Genomic DNA, 19,341 nt, shown 5'->3' with positions numbered 1-19,341 from the left:
TCTCTCTCTAACCCCAGGTATCTGTCCTCTATCCCTGGTATGGAGGTCTCTCTCTCTAACCCCAGGTATCTGTCCTCTATCCCAGGTATGGAGGTCTCTCTAACCCCAGGTATCTGTCCTCTATCCCAGGTATGGAGGTCTCTCTCTCTAACCCCAGGTATCTGTCCTCTATCCCAGGTATCTGTCCTCTATCCCAGGTATGGAAGTCTCTCTCTCTATCCCAGGTATCTGTCCTCTATCCCAGGTATCTGTCCTCTATCCCAGGTATGGAGGTCTCTCTCTCTAACCCCAGGTATCTGTCCTCTATCCCAGGTATCTGTCCTCTATCCCAGGTATGGAAGTCTCTCTCTCTAACCCCAGGTATCTCTCTCTCTAACCCCAGGTATCTGTCCTCTATCCCAGGTATGGAAGTCTCTCTCTCTATCCCCAGGTATCTGTCCTCTATCCCAGGTGTGGAGGTCTCTCTCTCTAACCCCAGGTATCTGTCCTCTATCCCAGGTGTGGAGGTCTCTCTCTCTAACCCCAGGTATCTGTCCTCTATCCCAGGTATGGAGGTCTCTCTCTCTAACCCCAGGTATCTGTCCTCTATCCCAGGTATGGAGGTCTCTCTCTCTCTAACCCCAGGTATCTGTCCTCTATCCCAGGTATGGAGGTCTCTCTCTCTCTAACCCCAGGTATCTGTCCTCTATCCCAGGTATGGAGGTCTCTCTCTCTCTAACCCCAGGTATCTGTCCTCTATCCCAGGTATGGAGGTCTCTCTCTCTAACCCCAGGTATCTGTCCTCTATCCCAGGTATCTGTCCTCTATCCCAGGTATGGAAGTCTCTCTCTCTAACCCCAGGTATCTGTCCTCTATCCCAGGTATCTGTCCTCTATCCCAGGTATGGAAGTCTCTCTCTCTATCCCAGGTATCTGTCCTCTATCCCAGGTATCTGTCCTCTATCCCAGGTATGGAGGTCTCTCTCTCTAACCCCAGGTATCTGTCCTCTATCCCAGGTATGGAGGTCTCTCTAACCCCAGGTATCTGTCCTCTATCCCAGGTATGGAGGTCTCTCTCTCTAACCCCAGGTATCTGTCCTCTATCCCAGGTATGGAGGTCTCTCTAACCCCAGGTATCTGTCCTCTATCCCAGGTATCTGTCCTCTATCCCAGGTATGGAGGTCTCTCTCTCTCTAACCTCAGGTATCTGTCCTCTATCCCAGGTATGGATGTCTCTCTCTCTAACCCCAGGTATCTGTCCTCTATCCCAGGTATGGAGGTCTCTCTCTCTAACCCCAGGTATCTGTCCTCTATCCCAGGTATCTGTCCTCTATCCCAGGTATGGAAGTCTCTCTCTCTAACCCCAGGTATCTGTCCTCTATCCCAGGTATCTGTCCTCTATCCCAGGTATGGAGGTCTCTCTCTCTAACCCCAGGTATCTGTCCTCTATCCCAGGTATGGAGGTCTCTCTCTCTAACCCCAGGTATCTGTCCTCTATCCCAGGTATGGAGGTCTCTCTCTCTCTAACCCCAGGTATCTGTCCTCTATCCCAGGTATGGAGGTCTCTCTAACCCCAGGTATCTGTCCTCTATCCCAGGTATCTGTCCTCTATCCCAGGTATGGAGGTCTCTCTCTCTCTAACCCCAGGTATCTGTCCTCTATCCCAGGTATGGAGGTCTCTCTCTCTCTAACCCCAGGTATCTGTCCTCTATCCCAGGTATGGAGGTCTCTCTCTCTAACCCCAGGTATCTGTCCTCTATCCCAGGTATGGAGGTCTCTCTAACCCCAGGTATCTGTCCTCTATCCCAGGTATGGAGGTCTCTCTCTCTAACCCCAGGTATCTGTCCTCTATCCCAGGTATAGAGGTCTCTCTAACCCCAGGTATCTGTCCTCTATCCCAGGTATGGAGGTCTCTCTCTCTAACCCCAGGTATCTGTCCTCTATCCCAGGTATGGAGGTCTCTCTCTCTAACCCCAGGTATCTGTCCTCTATCCCAGGTATGGAGGTCTCTCTCTCTAACCCCAGGTATCTGTCCTCTATCCCAGGTATGGAGGTCTCTCTCTCTCTAACCCCAGGTATCTGTCCTCTATCCCAGGTATAGAGGTCTCTCTAACCCCAGGTATCTGTCCTCTATCCCAGGTATGGAGGTCTCTCTCTCTAACCCCAGGTATCTGTCCTCTATCCCAGGTATGGAGGTCTCTCTCTCTAACCCCAGGTATCTGTCCTCTATCCCAGGTATCTGTCCTCTATCCCAGGTATCTGTCCTCTATCCCAGGTATGGAGGTCTCTCTCTCTAACCCCAGGTATCTGTCCTCTATCCCAGGTATCTGTCCTCTATCCCAGGTATCTGTCCTCTATCCCAGGTATGGAGGTCTCTCTCTCTAACCCCAGGTATCTGTCCTCTATCCCAGGTATCTGTCCTCTATCCCAGGTATGGAGGTCTCTCTCTCTCTAACCCCATGTATCTGTCCTCTATCCCAGGTATGGAGGTCTCTCTCTCTAACCCCAGGTATCTGTCCTCTATCCCAGGTATGGAGGTCTCTCTCTCTAACCCCAGGTATCTGTCCTCTATCCCAGGTATGGAGGTCTCTCGCTCTAACCCCAGGTATCTGTCCTCTATCCCAGGTATCTGTCCTCTATCCCAGGTATGGAAGTCTCTCTCTCTAACCCCAGGTATCTGTCCTCTATCCCAGGTATCTGTCCTCTATCCCAGGTATGGAGGTCTCTCTCTCTAACCCCAGGTATCTGTCCTCTATCCCAGGTATGGAGGTCTCTCTCTCTAACCCCAGGTATCTGTCCTCTATCCCAGGTATGGAGGTCTCTCTCTCTAACCCCAGGTATCTGTCCTCTATCCCTGGTATGGAGGTCTCTCTCTCTAACCCCAGGTATCTGTCCTCTATCCCAGGTATGGAGGTCTCTCTCTCTAACCCCAGGTATCTGTCCTCTATCCCAGGTATGGAGGTCTCTCTCTCTAACCCCAGGTATCTGTCCTCTATCCCTGGTATGGAGGTCTCTCTCTCTAACCCCAGGTATCTGTCCTCTATCCCAGGTATGGAGGTCTCTCTAACCCCAGGTATCTGTCCTCTATCCCAGGTATGGAGGTCTCTCTCTCTAACCCCAGGTATCTGTCCTCTATCCCAGGTATCTGTCCTCTATCCCAGGTATGGAAGTCTCTCTCTCTATCCCAGGTATCTGTCCTCTATCCCAGGTATCTGTCCTCTATCCCAGGTATGGAGGTCTCTCTCTCTAACCCCAGGTATCTGTCCTCTATCCCAGGTATCTGTCCTCTATCCCAGGTATGGAAGTCTCTCTCTCTAACCCCAGGTATCTCTCTCTCTAACCCCAGGTATCTGTCCTCTATCCCAGGTATGGAAGTCTCTCTCTCTATCCCAGGTATCTGTCCTCTATCCCAGGTATCTGTCCTCTATCCCAGGTATGGAGGTCTCTCTCTCTAACCCCAGGTATCTGTCCTCTATCCCAGGTGTGGAGGTCTCTCTCTCTAACCCCAGGTATCTGTCCTCTATCCCAGGTGTGGAGGTCTCTCTCTCTAACCCCAGGTATCTGTCCTCTATCCCAGGTATGGAGGTCTCTCTCTCTAACCCCAGGTATCTGTCCTCTATCCCAGGTATGGAGGTCTCTCTCTCTCTAACCCCAGGTATCTGTCCTCTATCCCAGGTATGGAGGTCTCTCTCTCTCTAACCCCAGGTATCTGTCCTCTATCCCAGGTATGGAGGTCTCTCTCTCTAACCCCAGGTATCTGTCCTCTATCCCAGGTATCTGTCCTCTATCCCAGGTATGGAAGTCTCTCTCTCTAACCCCAGGTATCTGTCCTCTATCCCAGGTATCTGTCCTCTATCCCAGGTATGGAAGTCTCTCTCTCTATCCCAGGTATCTGTCCTCTATCCCAGGTATCTGTCCTCTATCCCAGGTATGGAGGTCTCTCTCTCTAACCCCAGGTATCTGTCCTCTATCCCAGGTATGGAGGTCTCTCTAACCCCAGGTATCTGTCCTCTATCCCAGGTATGGAGGTCTCTCTCTCTAACCCCAGGTATCTGTCCTCTATCCCAGGTATGGAGGTCTCTCTAACCCCAGGTATCTGTCCTCTATCCCAGGTATCTGTCCTCTATCCCAGGTATGGAGGTCTCTCTCTCTCTAACCCCAGGTATCTGTCCTCTATCCCAGGTATGGAGGTCTCTCTCTCTAACCCCAGGTATCTGTCCTCTATCCCAGGTATGGAGGTCTCTCTCTCTAACCCCAGGTATCTGTCCTCTATCCCAGGTATCTGTCCTCTATCCCAGGTATCTGTCCTCTATCCCAGGTATGGAGGTCTCTCTCTCTCTAACCCCAGGTATCTGTCCTCTATCCCAGGTATGGAGGTCTCTCTCTCTCTAACCCCAGGTATCTGTCCTCTATCCCAGGTATGGAGGTCTCTCTCTCTAACCCCAGGTATCTGTCCTCTATCCCAGGTATGGAGGTCTCTCTAACCCCAGGTATCTGTCCTCTATCCCAGGTATGGAGGTCTCTCTCTCTCTAACCCCAGGTATCTGTCCTCTATCCCAGGTATGGATGTCTCTCTAACCCCAGGTATCTGTCCTCTATCCCAGGTATCTGTCCTCTATCCCAGGTATGGAGGTCTCTCTCTCTCTAACCCCAGGTATCTGTCCTCTATCCCAGGTATGGAGGTCTCTCTAACCCCAGGTATCTGTCCTCTATCCCAGGTATGGAGGTCTCTCTCTCTCTAACCCCAGGTATCTGTCCTCTATCCCAGGTATGGAGGTCTCTCTCTCTAACCCCAGGTATCTGTCCTCTATCCCAGGTATCTGTCCTCTATCCCAGGTATGGAAGTCTCTCTCTCTAACCCCAGGTATCTGTCCTCTATCCCAGGTATCTGTCCTCTATCCCAGGTATGGAGGTCTCTCTCTCTAACCCCAGGTATCTGTCCTCTATCCCAGGTATGGAGGTCTCTCTCTCTAACCCCAGGTATCTGTCCTCTATCCCAGGTATGGAGGTCTCTCTCTCTCTAACCCCAGGTATCTGTCCTCTATCCCAGGTATGGAGGTCTCTCTAACCCCAGGTATCTGTCCTCTATCCCAGGTATCTGTCCTCTATCCCAGGTATGGAGGTCTCTCTCTCTCTAACCCCAGGTATCTGTCCTCTATCCCAGGTATGGAGGTCTCTCTCTCTCTAACCCCAGGTATCTGTCCTCTATCCCAGGTATGGAGGTCTCTCTCTCTAACCCCAGGTATCTGTCCTCTATCCCAGGTATGGAGGTCTCTCTAACCCCAGGTATCTGTCCTCTATCCCAGGTATGGAGGTCTCTCTCTCTCTAACCCCAGGTATCTGTCCTCTATCCCAGGTATGGATGTCTCTCTAACCCCAGGTATCTGTCCTCTATCCCAGGTATCTGTCCTCTATCCCAGGTATGGAGGTCTCTCTCTCTCTAACCCCAGGTATCTGTCCTCTATCCAGGTATGGAGGTCTCTCTAACCCCAGGTATCTGTCCTCTATCCCAGGTATGGAGGTCTCTCTCTCTAACCCCAGGTATCTGTCCTCTATCCCAGGTATGGAGGTCTCTCTCTCTAACCCCAGGTATCTGTCCTCTATCCCAGGTATGGAGGTCTCTCTCTCTCTAACCCCAGGTATCTGTCCTCTATCCCAGGTATGGAGGTCTCTCTAACCCCAGGTATCTGTCCTCTATTCCAGGTATGGAGGTCTCTCTAACCCTAGGTATCTGTCCTCTATTCCAGGTATGGAGCGAGAGAGGAAGGTCAGCATGCGTCTTCACCGTGGAGCTCCTGTCAACATCTCCTCCTCAGACCTGACTGGACGACAGGACTCACGCATGTCCACCTCACAGGTAATGACACAACCCACAGGTTAGACACACACACACACACACACACACACACACACACACACATACACAACACCCCGTATTTCCACCTCACAGGTGAGACTCACACACTTCTCACAGGTCTGAAAACGTCGTCATGTTTCTGGCCTTGTTTTAATTGTTTGAAGTTCTTCATTCCTTTTGGACTCACTGATGACACTTTAACGATCAACACCGCAGGTCGTCCACAAACAGTCACTCAGGAATGTGAAACCTTTTCACTGGCATGATAAAAACATGATAAAAACATGATAAAACATGGCTTTAATGTTGCAGGGTGTCAGTGTTTCCCCTATATTCATTTAGCAGTGGCGGGCCACCATTGAAGAATAAAATACATGTAAAAAAATGTTACTGAAAGGACAAAAACCAGATATAAAGTATGTAGAAAAGATAACAGACTGATATATATTTAACATGAGATCATCTTTGAGAACTAACAATCACCAATATAAAAACTAGACATTCAGGGAGAATCAAAAATTAAAACAATTTAGTTCCTTATATTTCAGTCACTCAGATAGCATAAGAACACGGCATAATGTGTAGAATTGCAGTAAACTAAAGTTCTGGGTGTGGCTCAGAGACCGGCTCTGAAACTCTGTGAATAAGCAGTGGAATGGAATGAAAAAAAGGGGAATTTGGCTCTATATTCTGTGCTTGTTCATAACGTTTGGTCTAAACAAGGCACCGCTCCAATCAAAGAATCTGTGAACATCTAGCTAGTTTAGTTTATACAGACCCTCATGACGAACAGTCGCTGGCATGATAGGTGTGTGACTGGTATACCATATGGCTAAGCTGACTGTCTGCTGGCATGAACAGGGTGAGAGGGGTCATGCTGTGTCATGTTAATATTATGGGGTTTATGAAGGTCTAGGACAGGTAACCACAGTAACTAATAATTCATTGTTTTTATTTTTCAACGAAATGGTGTCCAAGATTCATAATCACACACTACATGACCAAAAGTATGTGGACACCTGCTCGTCAAACATCTCATTCCAAAATCATGGGCATTAATATGGAGTTGGTCCCCTCTTTGCTGCTATAACAGCCTCCACTCTTCTGGGAAGGCTTTCCACTAGATGTTGGAGCATTGCTGCGTGGACTTGCTTCCATTCAGCCATGAGCATGAATGATGTTGGGTGATAAGGCCTGACTCGCAGTCAGCGTTCCAATAAATCACAAAGGTGTTCAATGGAGTTGAAGTCAGGGCTTTGTGCAGGCCAGTTAAGTTCTTCCACACCGATCTCGAGAAACCATTTCTGTATGGACCTCGCTTTGTGCAGGGGGACATTGTCATGCTGAAACAGGAAAGAGCCTTCCCAAAACTGTTCCCACAAAGCTGGAAGCACAGAATCGTCTACAGTTGTGGCCAAAAGTTTTGAGAATGACACTAATATTAATTTTCACAAAGTCTGCTGCCTCAGTTTGTATGATGGCAATTTGCATATACTCCAGAATGTTATGAAGAGTGATCAGATGAATTGCAATTAATTGCAAAGTCCCTATTTGCCATGCAAATGAACCCGAATCCCCAAACAACATTTCCACTGCATTTCAGCCCTGCCACAAAAGGACCAGCTGACATCATGTCAGTGATTATCTCGTTAACACAGGTGTGAGTGTTGACGAGGACAAGGCTGGTGATCACTCTGTCATGCTGATTGAGTTCGAATAACAGACTGGAAGCTTCAAAAGGAGGGTGGTGCTTGGAATCATTGTTCTTCCTCTGTCAACCATGGTTACCTGCAAGGAAACACGTGCCGTCATCATTGCTTTGCACAAAAAGGGCTTCACAGGCAAGGATATTGCTGCCAGTAAGATTGCACCTAAATCAACCATTTATCGGATCATCAATAACTTCAAGGAGAGCGGTTCAATTGTTGTGAAGAAGGCTTCAGGGTGCCCAAGAAAGTCCAGCAAGAGCCAGGACAGTCTCCTAAAGTTGATTCAGTTGCGGGATCGGAGCACCACCAGTACAGAGCTTGCTCAGGAATGGCAGCAGGCAGGTGTGAGTGCATCTGCACGCACAGTGAGGCGAAGACTTTTGGAGGATGGCCTGGTGTCAAGAAGGGCAGCAAAGAAGCCACTTCTCTCCAGGAAGAACATCAGGGACAGACTGATATTCTGCAAAAGGTACAGGGATTGGATTGCTGAGGACTGGGGTAAAGTCATTTTCTCTGATGAATCCCCTTTCCGATTGTTTGGGACATCCGGAAAAAAGCTTGTCCGAGGAAGACAAGGTGAGCGCTAACATCAGTCCTGTGTCATGCCAACAGTAAAGCATCCTGAGACCATTCATGTGTGGGGTTGCTTCTCAGCCAAGGGAGTGGGCTCACTCACAATTTTGCCTAAGAACACACCCATGAATAAAGAATGGTACCAACACATCCTCCGAGAGCAACTTCTCCCAACCATCCAGGAACAGTTTGGTGACGAACAATGCCTTTTTCCAGCATGATGGAGCACCTTGCCATAAGGCAAAAGTGATAACTAAGTGGCTCGGGAAACAAGACATCGATATTTTGGGTCCATGGCCAGGAAACTCCCCAGACCTTAATCCCATTGAGAATTTGTGGTCAATCCTCAAGAGGCGGGTGGACAAACAGAAACCCACAAATTCTGACAAGCTCCAAGCATTGATTATGCAAGAATGGGCTGCCATCAGTCAGGATGTGGCCCAGAAGTTAATTGACAGCATGCCAGGGCGGATTGCAGAGGTCTTGAAAAAGAAGGGTCAACACTGCAAATATTGACTCTTTGCATCAACTTCATGTAATTGTCAATAAAAGCCTTTGACACTTATGAAATGCTTGTAATTATACTTCAGTATTCCATAGTAACATCTGACAAAAATATCTAAAGACACTAAGGCAGCAGACTTTGTGAAAATGAATATTTGTGTCATTCTCAAAACTTTTGGCCATGACTGTAGAGTGTAATTGTATGCTGTAGTGTTAAGATTTCCCTTCACTGTAACTAAGGGGCCAAGCCCGAACCATGAAAAACAGCCCCAGACCATTATTCCTCCTCCACCAAACTTTACAGTTGGCGTTATGCATTGGGGCAGGTAGCGTTCTCCTGGTATCCGCCAAACCCAGATTCATCCGTCGAACTGCCAAATGGTGAATCGTGATTCATCACTCCAGAGAACGTGTTTCCACTGCCCCAGAGTCCAATGGCTGCAAACTTTACACCACTCCAGCTGACGATTGGCACTGTGCACGGTGATCTTAGGCTTGTGTGCGGCTGCTCTTCCATGGAAACACATTTCATGAAGCTCCCGACGAACTGTTATTGTGCTGACGTTGCTTCCAGGGGCAGTTTGGAACTCGGTAGTGAGTGTTGCAACTGAGGACAGATGATTTTTGTGCGTTTCAGCACTCAGCGGTCCCGTTCTGTTAGCTTGTGTGGTCTACCACCACAATAATAGCACTTTCAGTTGACCGGGACAGCTCTAGCAGGGCAGAAATTCAATGAACTAACTTGTTGGAAAGGTGGCATCCTATGATGGTGCCATGTTAAATCACTGAGCTCTTCAGTAAGGCTATTCTACTGTCAATGTTTGTCTATGGAGATTGCATGGCTGTGTGCTCGATTTTATACACCTGTCAGCAACGGGTGTGGCTGAAATAGACTAATCCACTAATTTGAAGGGGTGTCCACATACTTTTGTGTGTGTATATAGTGTATTGAATGGAGATAAACATAAAGTCTCTCTATATAAGTTTGGTGCAGAAACCACTCCAGCACTTTTCAACCTCCATCTAATACTGATAAAATACCCTACTACACTTCTCTTCACATTTTAGAAACATTTAGACATCTTGGCTTCTTTATAGCATCTTTTAGTAATGTGTTGTCAGACAATTCTAGTCCTGTTTTCCCTCCTAACAAGTTGGTCCACCACAACAGCATTGTTCAGCCTCTGTGTTCTCCTAACAGTCACACATCTTGGCTTCTTTATAGCATCTTTTAGTAATGTGTTGTCAGACAATTCTAGTCCTGTTTTCCCTCCTAACAAGTTGGTCCACCACAACAGCATTGTTCAGCCTCTGTGTTCTCCTAACAGTCACACATCTTGGCTTCTTCATAGCATCTTTTTTTGGTCGCTTCTCAAATGGAACCCTAATCCCTCTATAATACACTACTAGTGCGCTGGTTAAAAGTATTGTACGATACTGTGCTTTAGGACAGTATTCAGACCTTTTGTTACGTTACAGCCTTATTATGAAATGGATTAAATTGTTTTTTTTCTTCATTAATCTACACACAATACCCCGTAATGACATCGCAACACCCCGTAATGACATCGCAACACCCCGTAATGACATCGCAACACCCCGTAATGACATCGCAACACCCCGTAATGACATCGCAACACCCCGTAATGACATCGCAATTTTCATAAGTATTCAGACCCTTTACTCAGTACTTTGTTGATCTGTGCACTGTCAACTGTAGGACCTTATATAGACAGGTGTGTGCCTTTCCAAATCATGTCCAATCAATTGAAGTTGTAGAAGCATCTCAAGGATGATCAATGGAAACAGGATGCACCTGAGCTCAATTTCAAGTCTGAGTACTTATGTAAATAAGGTATTTCTGTTTTTTGTTTTGTTTCTAAAAACTTGCTTTGTCTTTGTCATTATGGGGTAGATTGATTGAGCAAAACATTTCATTTAATCCATTTTAGAATAAGACTGTAACGTAACAAAATGTGTAAAAAGGGGAAGGTGTCTGAATACTTTGAGTGCACTGTATGTGGAATAGGACCCCATTTGGAAGACACCTCTAGTAATGTGCTATTAGCCAGTTGTAGTGTTGTTTTACCTCACACTCGGTTGTCTCCCCCTCACCGCCCCCCCTCCTCTCACCAACTCAGAATAGCATTTCCTTCGATCATCATCTGAGAAAGTAGCAGCTCGTCACGTCCTGGTGTGAACGGCTGGCTGGCTGCACCCGGTGAGTCACCACTGGTATCCCTAATGGCACCCTATTCACTATGTCGTGCACTACTTTTGACCAGGGCCTATAGGGGTAGTGGTCGAGAAGTAGTGCACTATAATATAGGGGAAAGGGTGCCATTTTGGGATACAGTCATGTTAGGTAATAGTGTGGGTGTAGGTGTCCCTTCAACCTCCCACTAATCCCCCTCCCTTTAGAGGTATCTATAGGCTCAAGGTGTCCGCGGGCTTCTGGTCAACACTAGGGATTCTTCAATGAAGTGTTTGTTGTCATTCAATGAGAGAGTACTTGTTTTTTTTCACGCACATTCTTTCATTGAGAAATACTCCACGGAACTTAGATGTGAAGTTACGTGACCAAGAACTCCTTGGCAAAAACTTCAATTTATGACAGATTTCTGGAGTTATGTCAAATTAATTCTGGCTACAGCGTCTCAAGATGGACAAACAGTACTATTGCCGCTTTTTTCTCGTTTTTCAAGCAAACTTTTGACCAGGGCCTATAGGGGTAGTGGTCGGGAAGTAACCGGACGAGTATGCGAGCACACTCGTCCGGTTCACCTAGCCGAGTTCAGCTATGCTCCAGATGAACGGAAGCATGCTAACGCCTTTAGGCTACGTCTTGATAGTCTAAAGACTATTTCACCCCCCATAGAAATATCTATGGGTTAGGCTACGTCTTGATAGTCTAGACTATTTCACCCCCCATAGAAATATCTATGGGTTAGGCTACGTCTTGATAGTCTAAAGACTATTTCACCCCCCATAGAAATATCTATGGGTTAGGCTACGTCTTGATAGTCTAAAGACTATTTCACCCCCCATAGAAATATCTATGGGTTAGGCTACGTCTTGATAGTCTAGACTATTTCACCCCCCATAGAAATATCTATGGGTTAGGCTACGTCTTGATAGTCTAGACTATTTCACCCCCCATAGAAATATCTATGGGTTAGGCTATGTCTTGATAGTCTAGACTATTTCACCCCCCATAGAAATATCTATGGGTTAGGCTATGTCTTGATAGTCTAGACTATTTCACCCCCCATAGAAATATCTATGGGTTAGGCTACGTCTTGATAGTCTAAAGACTATTTCACCCCCCATAGAAATATCTATGGGTTAGGCTACGTCTTGATAGTCTAAAGACTATTTCACCCCCCATAGAAATATCTATGGGTTAGGCTACGTCTTGATAGTCTAAAGACTATTTCACCCCCCATAGAAATATCTATGGGTTAGGCTACGTCTTGATAGTCTAAAGACTATTTCACCCCCCATAGAAATATCTATGGGTTAGGCTACGTCTTGATAGTCTAGACTATTTCACCCCCCATAGAAATATCTATGGGTTAGGCTACGTCTTGATAGTCTAAAGACTATTTCACCCCCCATAGAAATATCTATGGGTTAGGCTACGTCTTGATAGCCACACTGTTACCATACCTTCTTTAGACTGTCAGCTCCCAACCTCACCCCAACCCCCCTATAGAAACAGGTCACATCTCAATAGTCTATAGCCAAGCCTATATATAGTATGACTCAGGTCTAAAGTGGCTTGATCCCCATGTCTCCTCTCCTTCATCTGAACTGAATCTGAGAGAATCAGACAGGTGAAAGGGTATTTTACACTCAGAGATCCAGAGTATGCTATAGTAGATACACCCCATAAGGCTAGCTCCACTCTGGAAACTCCGGTTCTGGAGGGTCAGAAACATTCCATTCTGGAACTATTGGTGATGTAATAAAGGAGAGGTGGAGTTCTATCCACAGATTCAGTTCCACATTCTGCATTCCCCAATTAATAGGAATTCCAGTTCTCTAGAACAAGGATTCTAACCGTCTCTGAACCCCCATGCCCTTGTAAAATAGTTCATAACCCCTGTACTTGAACACAGCCCTCCTTAACTAGGTCTGGTTCACCTCATGACCTTACAAGACTGTAGGATATGGGCTATATAACATAAGTTTTAAGGTAGACCTTAACTGACCCAAACAATACCCTCTGTTAGGTAGTGTTTGGTTTAAGCTCTTCCATTCACCCTCTGTAGTGGACAGATTGAGACACATCTCATATACTAGGTGGACAATATTCTTCCCATGGTCCATACACAGTGCCTTCAGAAGGACCCCTTGACTTGATTCATATTTTATTACATCCTGAATTTAAAATGGATTACATTTGAGATTTTATCACTGATTTATACACACTACATGTTTTATCCTGAATACAAAGCCTTATGTTTGGGGCAAATCCAGTCCAACACATCTCTGAGTACCGCTCTTCATATTTTCAAGCATAGTGGTGGCTGCATCATGTTATGGGTATCCTCGTCATCGGCAAGGACTAGGAAGTTAAGGATAAAAAGAAATGGAATAGAGCTAAGCACCGGCGAAATCCTAGAGGAAAACCTGGATCAGTCGGCTTTCCACCAGACACTGGGAGATGAATTCACCTTTCAGCAGGACAATAACCTAAAACACAAGGCCAAATATACACTGGAGTTGCCTTATCAAGATGATATTGAATGTTCCTGGGTGGCCTAGTAGTTTTGACTTAAATTAGCTTGAGAATCTATGGAAAGACTTGAAATTAGCTCTCTAGCAATGAACAACAACCAACTTGACAGAGCTTGAATAATTTTAGAAAGAATAATGTGCACAACTGGATTGTACAATATTTGCACAATCCAGTTGTGCGAAACTCTTAGAGACTTACCCAGAAAGACTCCCAACTGTCTCTATAGCCTGCTCCCAGGTCACTGCCAAAGGTGATTGTAACATGTATTGACTCAGGAGGTTGAATACTTATCTAATCAACATATGTGTGTTGTTTTCCATTTACCGGTAATAAAAAGAAAATACAAGTTAGAATTTTTCTTCCACTTTGACGTTTTCTGTAAATTCTCTGAGATGGTTTGGGTTTCTGGATGTAACAGCACCTGCCAGATGCCTCACTGCATTTATACAGAAATAATTCATTAACTATAATCCACCTGCTGCATCCAAACACCCTCATCCAAACTCTCGTTTCAGTTTGATGTTCTCAAACTAAACGTGTGTGTTTCAGTTGAGGAAATAGAGAAAGTATTGTTGTAATACTATATATATTGTTGTAATATTGTAATACTCCAGTGTCCTGGCTGCAACCTACCCTCCTTATTGAATGGACTGAATAGAGCGAACACCCTAAGCATTGGCTGGCATTCACCTGTTACACTATTATACTATTATTACTATTAGACTGTTAATATATATACTGTTATATTACTATTAGACTGTTAATATATATATATATATATATATACTGCTCAAAAAAATAAAGGGAACACTTAAACAACACATCCTAGATCTGAATGAAAGAAATAATCTTATTAAATACTTTTTTCTTTACATAGTTGAATGTGCTGACAACAAAATCACACAAAAATAATCAATGGAAATCCAATTTATCAACCCATGGAGGTCTGGATTTGGAGTCACACTCAAAATTAAAGTGGAAAACCACACTACAAGCTGATCCAACTTTGATTTAATGTCCTTAAAACAAGTCAAAATGAGGCTCAGTAGTGTGTGTGGCCTCCACGTGCCTGTATGACTTCCCTACAACGCCTGGACATGCTCCTGATGAGGTGGCGGATGGTCTCCTGAGGGATCTCCTCCCAGACCTGGACTAAAGCATCCGCCAACTCCTGGACAGTCTGTGGTGCAATGTGGCATTGGTGGATGGAGCGAGACATGATGTGCTCAATTGGATTCAGGTCTGGGGAACGGGCGGGCCAGTCCATAGCATCAATGCCTTCCTCTTGCAGGAACTGCTGACACACTCCAGCCACATGAGGTCTAGCATTGTCTTGCATTAGGAGGAACCCAGGGCCAACCGCACCAGCATATGGTCTCACAAGGGGTCTGAGGATCTCATCTCGGTACCTAATGGCAGTCAGGCTACCTCTGGCGAGCACATGGAGGGCTGTGCGGCCCCCCAAAGAAATGCCACCCCACACCATGACTGACCCACCGCCAAACCGGTCATGCTGGAGGATGTTGCAGGCAGCAGAACGTTCTCCACGGCATCTCCAGACTCTGTCACGTGCTCAGTGTGAACCTGCTTTCATCTGTGAAGAGCACAGGGCGCCAGTGGCAAATTTGCCAATCTTGGTGTTCTCTGGCAAATGCCAAACGTCCTGCACGGTGTTGGGCTGTAAGCACAACCCCCACCTATGGACGTCGGGCCCTCATACCACCCTCATGGAGTCTGTTTCTGACCGTTTGAGCAGACACATGCACATTTGTGGGCTGCTGGAGGTCATTTTGCAGGGCTCTGGCAGTGTTCCTCCTTCTCCTCCTTGCACAAAGGCGGAGGTAGCGGTCCTGCTGCTGGGTTGTTGCCCTCCTACGGCCTCCTCCACGTCTCCAGATGTACAGGCCTGTCTCCTGGTAGCGCCTCCATGCTCTGGACACTACGCTGACAGACACAGCAAACCTTCTTGCCACAGCTCGCATTGATGTGCCATCCTGGATGAGCTGCACTATCTGAGCCACTTGTGTGGGTTGTAGACTCCGTCTCATGCTACCACTAGAGTGAAAGCACCGCCAGCATTCAAAAGTGACCAAAACATCAGCCAGGAAGCATAGGAACTGAGAAGTGGTCTGTGGTCCCCACCTGCAGAACCACTCCTTTATTGGGGGTGTCTTGCTAATTGCCTATAATTTCCACCTGTTGTCTATTCCATTTGCACAACAGCATGTGACATTTATTGTCAATCAGTGTTGCTGCCTAAGTGGACAGTTTTTGATTTCACAGAAGTGTGATTGACTTGGAGTTACATTGTGTTGTTTAACCTCTATGGGCTAGGCGGGACGAATTCGTCCCACCTACGTAACAGCCACTTGAAGCCTGTGGCGCGATTTTCAAAACCTTAAAAATCCTATTACTTCAATTTCTCAAACATATGACTATTTTACAGCTATTTAAAGACAAGACTCTCGTTAATCTAACCACACTGTCCGATTTCAAAAAGGCTTTACAACGAAAGCAAAACATTAGATTATGTCAGCAGAGTACCAAGCCAGAAATAATCAGACACCCATTTTTCAAGCTAGCATATAATGTCACCAAAACCCAGAAGACAGCTAAATGCAGCACTCACCTTTGATGATCTTCATCAGATGACAACCCTAGGACATTATGTTATACAATACATGCATGTTTTGTTCAATCAAGTTCATATTTATATCAAAAAACAGCTTTTTACATTAGCATGTGACGTTCAGAACTAGCATACCCCCCGCAAACTTCCGGGGAATTCGCTAACATTTTACTAAATTACTCACGATAAACGTTCACAAAAAGCATAACAATTATTTTAAGAATTATAGATACAGACCTCCTCTATGCACTCGATATGTCCGATTTTAAAATAGCTTTTTGGTGAAAGCACATTTTGCAATATTCTAAGTACATAGCCCAGGCATCACGGGCTCGCTATTTAGACACCCGGCAAGTTTAGCACTCACCATAATCATATTTACTATTATAAAAGTTTGATTACCTTTTGTTGTCTTCGTCAGAATGCACTCCCAGGACTGCTACTTCAATAACAAATGTTGGTTTGGTCCAAAATAATCCATCGTTATATCCGAATAGCGGCGTTTTGTTCGTTGTGTTCCAGACACTATCCGAAATGGTAAAGAAGGGTCGCGCGCATGGCGCAATTCGTGACAAAAAAATTCTAAATATTCCATTACCGTACTTCGAAGCATGTCAACCGCTGTTTAAAATAAATTTTTACGCCATTTTTCTCGTAGAAAAGCGATAATATTCCGACAGGGAATCTCCTTTTCGGCAAACAGAGGAAAAAATCACAAAGGCGGGGGCGGTCAGGTCACGCGCCTAAGCCCAGAGTCCCTTGATCGGCCACTTGAGAAAGGCGATAATGTGTTTCAGCCTGGGGCTGGGATGACGACATTCTGTTTTTTCCCGGGCTCTGAGCGCCTATGGACGACGTAGGAAGTGTCACGTTAGAGCAGAGATCCTTAGTAAAAGATAGAGATGGAAAAGAAGTTCAAGAAATGGTCAGACAGGCCACTTCCTGTAAAGGAATCTCTCAGGTTTTGACCTGCCATTTGAGTTCTGTTATACTCACAGACACCATTCAAACAGTTTTAGAAACTTTAGGGTGTTTTCTATCCATATGTAATAAGTATATGCATATTCTAGTTACTGGGTAGGAGTGGTAACCAGATTAAATCGGGTATGTTTTTTATCCAGCCGTGTCAATACTGCCCCCTAGCCCTAACAGGCTAAGTGTTCCCTTTATTTTTTGGAGCAGTGTATATTGTTATATTACTATTAGACTGTTAATATATATACTGTTATATTACTATTAGACTGTTAATATATAAACTGTTATTTAAATATATATATATATATATATATATATATATATATATATATATATATATATATATATATATATATATATATATATATATATATATAATGATTTAACCTTTATTTAACTAGGCAAGTCATTTAAGAACAAATTCTTATTTTCAATGATGGCCTAGGAACAGCGGGTTAACTGCCTTGTTCAGGGGCAGAACGACAGATCTTTACTTTGTCAGCTCGGGGATTCGATCTAGCAACCTTTCGGTTATTGGCCCAATGCTCGAACCACTAGGCTACCCTGCCACCCCACTGGATGTTCAGTTCGACTCTCTTCCTGTCTAGAGGCATAATCACTGTCCTCTAGTCACATTAATACATCCTTCAATCAGCTTCTAGAAAGACCATGATGTACGTGACAGAAGTGTCTGTTCTGTTCTTTTGTTCCGTCTCTCACTCATGGCCCCTTCTCGCCCTCTAGTGGAGGGAGGCCACATTACAGCCCAGCCCCAGTCCTCTCCACAATCCTGTTGCTTATCAAATCACATGTTATTGGACTCATACACACATTTAGCAGATGTTATTGGTCACACTTTTAGCAGATGTTATTGGTCACACATTTAGCAGATGTTATTGGACACACATTTAGCAGATGTTATTGGACACATATTTAGCAGATGTTATTGGACACATATTTAGCAGATGTTATTGGACACATATTTAGCAGATGTTATTGGACACATATTTAGCAGATGTTATTGGACACATATTTAGCAGATGTTATTGGACACATATTTAGCAGATGTTATTGGACACATATTTAGCAGATGTTATTGGACACACATTTAGCAGATGTTATTGGTCCATACACACATTTAGCAGATGTTATTGGTCCATACACACATTTAGCAGATGTTATTGGTCCATACACACATTTAGCAGATGTTATTGGTCCCACATTTAGCAGATGTTATTGGACTCATAGACATATTTAGCAGATGTTATTGGACTCATAGACATATTTAGCAGATGATATTGGACACATATTTAGCAGATGTTATTGGTCCATACACATATTTAGCAGATGTTATTGGACTCATACACATATTTAGCAGATGTTATTGGTCCATACACACATTTAACAGATGTTATTGGACTCATACACACATTTAGCAGATGTTATTGGTCCATACACACATTTAGCAGATGTTATTGGTTCATACACACATTTAGCAGATGTTATTGGTTCATACACACATTTAGCAGATGTTATTGGACTCATACACATATTTAGCAGATGTTATTGGACTCATACACACATTTAGCAGATGTTATTGGTCCATACACACATTTAACAGATGTTATTGGTCCATACACACATTTGGCAGATGTTATTGGTTCATACACACATTTGGCAGATGTTATTGGTCCATACACACATTTGGCAGATGTTATTGGTTCATACACACATTTAGCAGATGTTATTGGTTCATACACACATTTAGCAGATGTTATTGGTCCATACACACATTTAGCAGATGTTATTGGTCCATACACACATTTAGCAGATGTTATTGGTCCATACACACATTTAGCAGATGTTATTGGTCCATACACACATTTAGCAGATGTTATTGGTCCATACACACATTTAGCAGATGTTATTGGTCCATACACACATTTAGCAGATGTTATTGGACACGTATTTAACAAATGTTATTGGTCACATACAGTCGTGGCCAAAAGTTTTGAGAATGACACAAATATTAATTTTCACAAAGTCTGCTGCCTCAGTTTGTATGATGGCAATTTGCATATACTCCAGAATGTTATGAAGAGTGATGAGATGAAGTGCAATTAATTTCAAAGTCCCTCTTTGCCATGCAAAGGAACTGAATCCCCCAAAAACATTTCCATTGCATTTCAGCCCTGCCACAAAAGGACCAGCTGACATCATGTCAGTGATTATCTCGTTAACACAGGTGTGAGTGTTGACGAGGACAAGGCTGGTGATCACTCTGTCATGCTGATTGAGTTCGAATAACAGACTGGAAGCTTCAAAAGGAGGGTGGTGCTTGGAATCATTGTTCTTCCTCTGTCAACCATGGT

The 19,341-nt window shown here is 44.8% G+C and overlaps 1 protein-coding gene across 2 annotated transcripts in view; it reads left to right on the top strand.

Moving 5' to 3' along the window:
* The window catches only part of LOC106596082 (casein kinase I), an 89,652-nt gene that overhangs the window by 62,770 nt on the left and 7,541 nt on the right, over nt 1-19,341 (top strand). Inside the window, exons 8-9 of one of the 2 annotated variants that reach the window (XM_045715859.2) lie at nt 5,726-5,835; nt 10,763-10,842. In XM_045715859.2, the coding sequence (XP_045571815.1) occupies nt 5,726-5,835; nt 10,763-10,798 (146 nt within the window). In that variant the 3' untranslated portion in view covers nt 10,799-10,842. The remainder of the gene's footprint in view (nt 1-5,725; nt 5,836-10,762; nt 10,843-19,341) is intronic. The other variant, XM_045715858.2, reaches the window with a different exon arrangement.

This window comes from Salmo salar, chromosome 03, assembly GCF_965601325.2.
Source record: "Salmo salar chromosome 03, fSalSal1, whole genome shotgun sequence".
Lineage (NCBI taxonomy): Eukaryota > Metazoa > Chordata > Actinopteri > Salmoniformes > Salmonidae > Salmo > Salmo salar.
Note: the sequence above shows the minus strand (reverse complement) of the source record. Positions and strands in the feature narration are given on the sequence as shown.